The following is an 11,729-nucleotide window of genomic DNA, read 5'->3' on the forward strand; positions in this document are numbered from 1 at the left end:
TAATGTTGACCATAAGCATGCTAAATTGTTAAAGATTTCTAAGTCAGTGGGAGCAGTAAAAGTCCTTATCAGGACTTGCTAAAAGTGCAAGAGGCAGGGGGGGGAGACCTATTAAATTTTACTCCGATTACACCTCTTGCACACACTTAGAATTATGAAAGTGATAGCTACTTAATCAAGAGTTAATCCATAAAAAGAGTTAATCCATAAAACTGAAACTCATAATATAACCCAATAATCAACTACGGAGGTCATCTAGGTTTAACTTTGATGATTATGTATCCTCCTTGACTGAAATTGAAATGGATATTGGAAAGTTTACTGGTCCTACTTCCTCTAATTAAGCCATTAGCATCAATCAATTACCTAAATGGAATAAGAATTGTTATTATCAAATTTGATTTTAACGTTTGGGATTTGTTTGGATTACCTAAGGGTGTTCATCACTAAACAAAATCTGAATGCAAACGTTAAGATGCTAAAAGTATGATTGATTGTTAAAGGTTATGCTCAAAAGAGAATTATTTATCAGAGAATCATCTTACCTTTCTTACAAAATGTTTCTTTGAGGATCATTGTTGTTCTAGTGGCTTATAATCATTTAGAGCTACATTATATGAACATTAAAACAACTTTCCTTAAACAAAGACTTACATGTTCATGAAACAACCTGAAAGTTCTAAACTGAAGGTCAAGAACACTTACTTTGTAAGTCGATTAATTCCATGTATGGGTTTAAGGCAAACATCAAAATGTGATGAAATCTTAATGCTTTCTTTTCATCAAGAATTAAGTGGATTTATGTACCTACCTCAAGAAGAGTGGGAGCAACTAATGTAAACTTGTCCTTATATATATAGCACTTTTTGGATAAGTATATGTTATACAAGTCAAATAATTTCTCACATATATTTTGATATAATGAATCTCAGAGATACCACTTACGTGAGAGATATCAAAATATACCGAGATAGACCTAACATGACATTAGTTTCGTCCTATAAGCTTTACTCTAAAGCGGGCTCTTGCATGTGTAACAAACAATATAGCTCTCCTTTAGAGGATAAAATGATAAATGAGATTACTTCCTTATGCTTCATTAATTAGAAGCCTTACGAAGGTTCAAGTCTATACTCGTTTAGATATTGCTCACATTGATGAACATTAGACTACTCTAGATTATTGTGAAGCATCGGACGATATCTTTAAGAAATGAGAAAGACTATAAGAAGAGGTTATTATTCTTACCTTGATTTAGTAATATTAAAAAGAAACTAAAAGTCAATTTGGGGTAATCCTTATGTCTGCAGACAAATCTATCTCATGGAGAAGTCATAAGAAACTGTTAACAACAGCCTAAATTATAATGACATAATATGTTGTTAATTAACAACGCAATTGTCACTAAATGTTGTTGAAATTTTATTAGTAGACTCATAAACTTATTAACTCCATATAAATACTATATTGAAGACTTATTGTGAAAAGTCAGCTACCTTATTTCCTCGAACAGTAACAGTTCGAGAGGTGCTGCATTAAACTTCGATACAAAGTTATTGTTCGTTTGTGAACAAGAAGAGGAAACTAAATATTTATGTCGAATACATTTACATTCATGATATGCTTGCGGATCCGATAACCAAGGTCTACACCCAAAGTCTTTTTAAGAGCTCATAATAAAGACGGGTTTTACTAAAGGCCTTACATAATAGCATATCGTACATATGAATGATTAGTTATTATTTTTTCCTCAATTATACAATTTGCTTTTCTATAAATACGTATGTGCACCTGATGACGTATAGACAAGAATTATACAAACTAATTTCAAAGGGCTTACCTTAGTCATTTTGGTCTTAAATTTACGTATGTTTTGATTTGGGGTTGTAACATGATTAATGGGGTTCTTGAGTTGACAATAACTCAATGATTGTATTATTCTGTTGCAATTTCAATTTGAAACATTGATTAATGTTTTAATTTGGCCAAACTTACTTGTACTTATCACAAATGATCACTTGGCCAAGTGGGAGACTGTTAGAAATAACCCGTTGATGTGGCCTTACGGATCATTTGGTAACATTACCAATATGACATAAATAGTCCCCGACAATTACTTGATGGTAGTAATTGTAATTATTGATTAGTTTAAGGGGCAATTACGATTTCCCTTTAGGTACCTTTAATAGAGAATGTAAAGAGTTTTCATAACTGATCACTATTCATGATCATCATTCATTTTGATGTTAAATATATATTGATCATATGAGATGAACAACTTGTAGAACACCAATACTAAAATTCTCTCTAAGGTGATCCATCAACCCAAGGTACCATAACGGGAATCATGGCCTTATCTTCGTCTTCAAAGATGACCACTCCCACAAGCAAGTGTCTCTAACTTGGTATCTATATTTACGTTATCATTGAATAAACATGATTAGGATCTATATTTTGACCAATGGGTTTATAGATATAATCAACACTTAGCTTTCTCAAAAACACTATTAATCTTCCTGTGTATCTCTTGTAGTCAAGGTTATGATGGTGAATCTCGGATAACAGTGGTACTTGGTTGGACGGGTGAAGTGATGGAATTCAAATAACGGTGGTACTTGGTTGGACAGGCGAAGGCACAAGCGATGACATGGGAACATACATGATGAGATTAGAGACTACAATGCACGGTTTAACTACGTTATGATACAATCAAGTTTTCTAACCAAAATTAGCCGGTAACCAAACCAAATTAACCGAAGGTTATTGTTAAGGTTTGTTTGATTAACAGATAAATCGGTTATGATTATGAATATGGTTAAGGGTGTCTCGTAACTGAACGTTAACCGAAATAAATCCTAAAGAATATAGACATGCTTGCGTAGATATAAATATAAATATATGCGCATGTCTTAATGACTATCCAAATTTATAAAACATCAGAAGCACAAATAATTATTATATCCCACACATCCCACTTTAAGTGAATATGGTTCTCGGTATAGGTATAGTGGTTGGTTTGTGTAGGTTCACTTTAATAGTACATTGCACCAATGTTTTGAAAACCGGACCGGGCCGGCCGGTCGGACCGGTCCGGCCGGGATCCGGGGCTTCATCCGGGCCGGTTCAGGCCATAAAACCGTTCCAACATCAGGCCGGAGATCGGGCCGGCGGGCCGGCGGTTGGGCCGGTGGGTCGCGTAGGGTCGGGCCGGTCAGGTTATTTTTTTTAATAAAATAATAGAATAAATCACTTCAGTAGTATATAAGGTTAAAAGAAAAGAAAGTAGAATGTGTAGACTATAGAGTATTCCGACCAGTGAGGTGGTGCGGCGGCGGTCCTTAACTCCGGCAGCAGCGGTCTTTAACACCGGCAGCGGCGGTCTTTAACTCCGGCGACTGGTATGTGCCGTTTGTCCTTGTCGGTGGATAAAAATGAGATATGGGATGTAGTTGTTCCAATGAAGCTTGAGAGAAGAAAATGAAATTTGAGAGAAGAAAATTGGAGTTGCAGCTGTTGGTTCGTTGTGTAAATGAAGGAGAAAGAGAAAGAACTATTGTTTGAATAGGGTTTGGTGAACAAGTCAGAAAAAGTAAAAATAGGTCTTGATTTGAACTTCACCTTTTACTCTATTAAAATAAAACTAAAATTAATATTATACATTTACATTAATTAAATGTTATTAATTCTAAATTAAAATAATATTATAAAAATATATCTTAACATTTAATCCGGGTCTTAAATCCGGTCGAACCGGTCGGACCGGTCCGACCTTTGACCCCGTAAGACGACCGGGTGGACCTCCGGTCCGGTTCTGAAAACATTACATTGCAGAGGTTTCTTTCTACTTTGATAATACTTTGAAGTCAAAGCTTTGAGTTTTTCAGCTCTGAACCATTTCTATCTAGAGCAAATTATAACCTGCACAGTAAACTTGAGTGAACAAGAAGATATAAAAAGAATACATGCTTAATAAAAGGAGTTTCTAATAAGCGTACCACATTGGTGTAATAACATAAGTTTATTATGTTTTTTAATGGCCAACAAATTATAGTTCACACCAAAGTATAAAAGAAAAGAAATAAAAAGGCCACCAAATCAAGACATTATATATTTAATGCATTTATAAATTATAAATAATATTCTAAACGTATGTTCGAAACTCAATTCTGTATTTGAACTTTTAAATCTTTTCAATATGAAAGCTGTGATTATAGACAAATAATCTACTACACAGACTTATCTCAACATAATCACTTAAGAGTACAAATAACGGCTAATGGAAGCCTAAAATACTATTATTGTGTCTGTTTATCTCAATTGGCGGTTCAGACATTGCGAAGCAGCATCATATGGCTCTGTCAAGCGTCTTGCCAAGATACACTCCGTTGGATAATTCTACCGGAGTTGATAATTCATCCAGCTACAAACTCCACCTTAAACGTTGTCGGCGCTTGGATGCGAGCTATGTCAACCTGCAAGAGCAACTGATACATCATCAGGTAATCATGGTATAATGGTGTGTGTGAGGGTTAAGACGGAGGAGCAATCAACAAAAAAAGGGAAGACGTAGCAGCAGGTGAAGAATAAAAATATCTAGCAGGTCAAAAGAGATATATAAACAGTTACCCTTACTGGGTTTCGAACTTGGCGCATGCTGTGCATGAGGTATGCACCCAACTGAGCTACAACAATTTTGTTGATTGTTCCTCAAGATAATATATATGATATTAAAACAGAAGACGATACGGATGGTAATAGAAACTGCATATATGGTGTAATTTTCATCCTCTGAAAGATGGCCCTGCTGGTCAAAACCACGAGCTGCATCTGTTGCATCAGCGACCGCTATACCAATGTCGGCCCGTTACAATGCGGGTGCATCGTTCACACCATCTCCTGTCATTCCGCATATATGCTTTCGCTCTTGTAGTTTCCTCACAATCTCGTATTTGAAGTATATTATCTTCAGCAACAAATTCACTCCCGCCTCTTCGAGCCGCACCACCAACGTGGTAGATATTTTCAGCCATCTGCCATAATTTGAAGTATATTATCTTCAGCAACGCTAGCAACGACCCAGTCATCACATGGATTAAATGAGAAATCCGAAATTTTACTTGTATGCCCGCCATGGATAAAGAGCAATTCGGGTGGCCCATCTACAGCATCATCGTTTGTTTGTTGCTGGCCAATCCTGTTTTCAAACAAGAATAGTAAACAAACATTTAATATTTATAAGCACAAAGTGTGAAACCATATACATACGCACACAATTTATCTTATGCATATGCAAATTGCAAAAAAAAAAAAAAGGTGGAAGTAAAGTAAACACCATTATCTAGAAGCAATTTAATTAAAATAAACATAAAATACAATTGCAATATAATGAACAATTGAAATGCATACCTGTTAAGATCCCACACCAGGAGTCTCCTACCAGCACAACAAGAAGATAAAATCAACTCATTCTATGGATTCCATCCAACTTGAACCACCTCCTCCTTATAAGGTAACACAATATAACAATTCAACTGACGTTGTAGAATGAAAAAAGACGCTTCAAATAAAATGTATGAAAGAACTCCTACTTGTGAAAATCAAAACTATGGAGATGCGTTTGGAGCTTTCGCAAGTCAAACAACTTCACGGTCTTCTTGTCTGTTGACCCGGTTGCTACAACCCATTCATGAAAAGGGTTGAAAGCTAAGCAGTTAACCTACCCAAAAAAGTTCAAAAACGAAAATCTGATATTGCATAATCACTTTCATAATGATGAAATGTTGTGCCTACCTCACTTTGGACAGGTTTCGTAACTGACGGAGACCGGAGATCCGATATGTGCAAGTATCGGTCATCCCTACATGAACCAAACAAATATTCATGCCTTAAATGCCATGCGACATCTTCTACAACACCATCATGAACCTTATATATTTGCATAGCATCCAAAGACTTATTTTTGAGAGTTGCGTTGGTGTCCCATAAGCAAATTTGAGCATCATCAGAACCGCTAAGCAAATGGCCCTGCTTAAACTTGCTCGATGATAAGCCATATCCTTCAGTTTTGTGGCCCCGCGATCTCAATTCAGGACTGCATTCTCCATCTAGAGACGGGTGCTTGCTATATATAATCAAATACATAAACTGCTTCACTGATTGTTTTAGTGGCAATCATGAACGGGTTTTGAGGCATATAACGAGCCCTGTTCACTTCTCCCTCATGATTTATGTACTCACATCACACACATATGTGATATATAACACTCAGTAAAACTGTAATGACCAAAAACAGCATTAACTTCCTGAAAATTTTAAATTGACATCTAGAACAGAAACAGATTGCAAAAATTAAAATATCACAAGATTATCGGCCATAACCCTTAAAAGTTATGTAAGTAATGCAGCAGAAGTTGCAGCACCGGCGTCGGAATCTGCCGTCGGACGTCACTATTTGGTCGCATAGTACCTTGTAGCGGCATATGGCCGCGTCGCTATGCTATTCACGATAGCGTCCGCTATGGACGCAGTTGATAACTATGCTTAACTCATGAGTTGTGGAGACTGCGACCCAATCCAATGCTTACTATCTTTGCCTTCCCTTAGAAGACTACAACATACGATAACACATTAACAGTAATTTTGCAAGCTATTTCGGATGCAACTCATATTAAAACTAATCCTTGTTATTAAACAAAACCTTAAGGAACTCTAAAAAGGTCTGATCAAGTGATCAACAAGTTTGAATCCTTCTGCTATGCAGTAATAATTAACAACTTAATTCTATACATGAAAAATACCAAAAGTTTATTTTGTGCTTTTCTAAAACTTCAAGTGACACGGTTCAATACCCTCAAATAACGCACAGGTACAGCTATCCATTGAACATTACATCAATTGTCATTTGTTAACTAAACCTTAAAACAGAATAAAACATCATAGTTTTATACATATACACAGGTAAACCTTGAAATTACTTTCAAGAGGTGAAACAAAAACAATGGTTGTCTAAACTGTCGCTGGTTTTTAACCTAAACCCCTATCAAACCTTTTACGGTCCCCATCTTAACACGAAAAACGCACCAACTTTTTCTCAGCCTCTCAGGTCACACCACTAAACCCTAATCCTAAACCCACTACAAAGATCAATTCATTTCTGAAACACACCACCACCACGTCAGTCAAATAAACCACAATCAAATGCATCCTGCCAATTTCGTCTGCAAAGTTTCCCTCAAAATGAAAACCCCAATACATTTTTCACAAACTGCACAAATTAACACCAAACAATATGAAACACAAAAGCATAATCAGTTATAAGGAACATATATACGCACCTTTGTAGTATGAGGCAAAGAGAAAGAAGGTGAAATAAGAGCATTCACATTCATACCATCAAATTAGAGAAAAGTGCCCGGATAGTCCCATTGGTTTACTCAGATTTCACCTATAGTCACTACATTTTTAAAATTACAGCTATAGTCCTCAGGTTTTGCAAATTCGTTCTCGGATGGCCCCTGACGTAGATGGGGATTAGTTTTTGATGTTAAGTGAGTATGAAATGACCAAATTACCCTTTATATTAAAAAACTAACATATAAAACATTAAAAGATTAAAGAGTAAACTTCCATTTTGCTCCCTGTGGTTTGGTCACTTTAACGGTTTTGCTCCAAACCTTTAAAAATAGCCATTTTGCTCCCTGATGTTTCGGTTTTTTTGCCAGTTTGCTCCCCGCCTCTAACTCCACCTAAATTGTTTGTGTTTCCATTTTGCTCCCTGCAGGGAGCAAACTGGCAACAAAACCAAAACATCAGAGAGTAAAACGAAAGTTTACTCAAGATTAAAATATACATGTGCGGTGTGCCCCACCTATCCATCCACAAACACACATCACCACCCTTTCTTCTCCATTTCGACCATTAAAACCAGCACTCTTTCTCCAACATCATCACCCCAAAATCAACTACCACAAAAACCCAAACTTGCAGTAAAGTCATGGATATTATCAAATCACCCCACAAAGATTGAATCTTTTCACAACAAGACCAAAACGCATATGCTCAATTTGAACAGCACCCCCAATTAACAACAATTCATGCCCATTCACACTAATAAAAAGTTGTTATCAATGTTCGATCACGAGAGCCAATCGGTTACCTTCACCTGGTTCAGATTCGAGAGTCCTGCTCGCTACAGAAGGTCTAGAATGCATAAGATAACCGAAATTAGCACAAATTTCATAAAAATCAACATAATAAAACAATTCTAACCTTGTACTGGTGCTTCCTGTGCTTCATTGACGATCCGTCCACCTCGATGGCCGAACTTCGATCTCAATCTGATAGATCCAGACGCGGAATGAATTGATGTTTAACTTTGAGCCTCTGGATTCCGGTAGAAAGTTCCGGCGAACGGAGAGTTGAGCGACAAGAGAAGAGGCGATCAACACAATAAAACGATTCCGTCAGAAACTAACAAATTAGTGAAAAGGGAATGAATGTGGGTGTATGAATGGCTGGTGTATGTTTTGTGTTGTTGGTAAGATGAGATTATTGTGGGATGGATGAGGTGTCATATGGGGGAGTGTGGATTTGCAGGTGGTTGTGCAGAGGGTGGAGGCGGTGGTTAGGGGGATCGGGGTGCACACCGAAATCCCCATCGGGGAGGTGTTTTGCCGAGGGGTGATACACCGCCATCCATGCCGAGGGGTGGTTAGGGGGATCGGGGTGCACACCTAAATTATATATTAACTCTTTTATTGATTTAATTGTTATTTTATAATGATAAGGGTATTTTTGTCATTTCACATCCACTTAACTGAGAAAACTAACCCTCATTTACGTTAGGGACCATCCGGGAACGAATTTGCAAAACTTGAGGACTATAGCTGTAATTTTAAAAATATAGGGACTATAAGTGAAATCTGGGTAAACCACAGGGACTATCCGGGCACTTTACTCTTTCCATTCCATTCGTAACTTTTGTACGATAAAATATTTGATCTTTAGAGTTATAATATACACATTTTTGTCGTTAAAGTTTAAAATTTACCCGCTTCATCAAATAAATTTATAATATGACGATTTTACCCTCTTTTTCTTATACTTCAAACTCTCATGCTATATAATGTAAGTTTTAAGGGAAGTGAGAATTCGGTTATATTTGATATTGAGTTTCGCCAAGTATATATGATGTTATGCAAGTTTTGAGAGGATATTTAATCTTTATTGTTCATCTCATTGTAGCCATTGATTGGTATTTTCAAAGAATAGATTCCTTGTACTCATCATTTCAATCTTTCTTGAAACTTTATACTTCGATCACAAATAATCTGAAAATCATAATATTAGTCACTTCTTTTTGGCAAACAAAGAATAATATTATAGCACCTTTAACATCGTTTGATTACTTTTAGACTGGTTGTGAAAGCCTTCCACGTCACCACCCAAGGGGCTTCCTCCCTTTCCATGAGTCCATAACGAGGGTGCCGCGGAGGGGGGGGGGGATCTGTTCTTTTTGTTTTGCCTCTATTTGAAGGTGGGGCGTGAAGGGGCTCAACCGCTACACACAACCTTACCTATACACTCAAAGTTTATTATCACAATATAATTAATTTAAACACGAATCCAAACACCCTTTAGCAATCTTTTCGACATATCCAAGTTTGTCTTGTGTTTTTCAATTGGGTTTTGAATTTCTTGCAAAAATTTTTTGACTGATTTGTTTTTATAAATATGTTGTTTCATTATATTTTAACTAACTATTTAATGATCATATTTTTTGTGGGTGTTCTTTAAGATTTCACATTGTTCTGAGATCCCAAAACAAGATGGGTGATGATAAAAATGATGCAAAAGATGATGCCTCTGAATCTGGAGGGGTTCCTAGTACAGAGCCTAGTGAAAGCTCTTTTTATGCAACTGATGAAGATGAAGAGGCCCATATAGAATTGGGCCCCAAGATGAGCATTAGAGAGCATCTTGAAAAGGATAAGGTTATTAGCTTCTTGTTCCCAAAAAAAAAAAAGAGTTAAATGTCATTTTAGTCCCTGTAGTTTGGGCTATTTTGCCAGTTTAGTTCAAAGGTTTCATTTTTCTCCTGTGGGTCCAAAAAGGTTTCACCGTTGCCATTTTAGTCCACTTGATTAACTTCATCCATTATTTCTGTTAACGAGAAGGGCGATTCGGTCATTTTATATGGCCGAATTGTCTTTCTAGTTAATAGAATTATATATAAAATGACTGAATTGCTCTTCTGGTTAACAGAAAAAGGGATGAAGTTAACCCAGTGGACTAAAATGGCAACGGTGAAACCTTTTTGGACCCACAGGAGAAAAATGAAACATTTGGACTAAACTGACAAAATGGCCCAAACCATAGGAACTAAAATGGCATTTAACTCCAAAAAAAACAAAACATTTTATTATATTTTTATGTTCTAGATTATGTGTAGAGGTGGTAAGACTGGTTGGGTAATGGGTCAATGTTAAGTTTACCCTACGAAGCGTCCATTTTGGAACTTCTATATTTGACCAGTTACAAATAAAATGCAACCTAAATCAAACTATTCATAAGTAAATGTCGGTATTGGGACATCTAATTGTGTGTGCTGTTTCAGGATGATGAGAGCTTGAGGAGGTGGAAGGAGCAGCTGCTTGGAGGCGTTGATGTCAATGAGGTTGCAGGTATTTAGGTGTCGCGTTCTTTGATTTTAATAGCATGCGTTATGACGACATATGCATGGTGACACACGAGTGAGTAATTTTATTTGTTAATCAATAGAGGTAGTTAAAACTAGAGGTGGCAAAATGGGTGGGTTGGGTAGGTTTGGGTTATGGGCTAGGATGGGTATGGGTTAGAATGGGTTTAGGTTAGAATGAGTTTATTAAGAAATGGGTTAGGATGGGTTTAGGTCAAGATGGGTTTTTATCAAGATGGATTTGGGCATGATGCAGGGGCGGACCTACTAGTATGTGTGGGTGGGCGGCCGCACCCCTTAAATTTCCTTTTTTTAGTGTTATACGTCCGGTAAAATCTCGATCGCCCCCCTTGGAATTTTGTAATCGCACCCCTTGAACATGTCGGAACTGTGTAAACTCCCCAGATCTACATCATTGGTGGCCGGTGGCGGTGCAAGGATGGTCCGACGAAGTGCTCCGATAACTCAAAAGGCGACTGAGAATAGAGAAAAGAGAATGAAACGGTGTGATATTTGTGTTTGACTTTGACTTTTTAAAACAGGATGGAATGGTTGTGGGCTTTTGCTTTAAAACAAAACACCCAAACCCAACAGTGTGTTGCATGGGAACTGGTCATTTTTGCTTTTATCTTTTCTTATTGATTATAGTTATTGCTTGTTTATTGATTTAGTATTTTAGTTTATATGTAGTATCTTATTTTTGTCGTACACACTTACATCATTGATTATTAAAGTTAATATATATGATTTAGTTTAGGATTTATTATTTTTGGTTTTTCATAATTTTATTATTAATATTTAATTATTTATTATTATTATAGATAGAAAACTCAAACTAAACAACTACGTTTTATTATGTGGGTTTGTTATAACTTATAATAACGTTTGGTGTACTTTTATTGATTAAATAAAATTTGGTTTGATGGATTTTTTATATGATCTGACCCGATTCGAGCCGACCCGGCCCAGGCAAAATGCATGCATATATATATATGAAAAAAAATTTCGGACCCCATGAAAAAAAATTCTGGGT

The 11,729-nt window shown here is 36.5% G+C and overlaps 1 protein-coding gene and 1 pseudogene across 1 annotated transcript; one reads left to right on the forward strand and one right to left on the reverse strand.

Annotated features, from left to right (window-relative positions):
• Nucleotides 1–4,099: 4,099 nt before the first annotated feature.
• LOC110885548 lies at nt 4,100–7,388 on the reverse strand (annotated as a pseudogene).
• Nucleotides 7,389–9,800: 2,412 nt separating this feature from the next.
• Nucleotides 9,801–10,856, forward strand: LOC110885537 (rho GDP-dissociation inhibitor 1-like). The gene is made up of 3 exons (XM_022133241.1): nt 9,801–9,992; nt 10,616–10,682; nt 10,780–10,856. Exons 1-3 carry the CDS (start codon nt 9,828–9,830, stop codon nt 10,854–10,856), a joined length of 309 nt encoding a protein of 102 aa, XP_021988933.1. The 5' UTR covers nt 9,801–9,827.
• The last annotated feature ends 873 nt before the right edge of the window (nt 10,857–11,729 follow it).

Source organism: Helianthus annuus, chromosome 7 (assembly GCF_002127325.2).
Source record: "Helianthus annuus cultivar XRQ/B chromosome 7, HanXRQr2.0-SUNRISE, whole genome shotgun sequence".
NCBI classification, from domain to species: domain Eukaryota; kingdom Viridiplantae; phylum Streptophyta; class Magnoliopsida; order Asterales; family Asteraceae; genus Helianthus; species Helianthus annuus.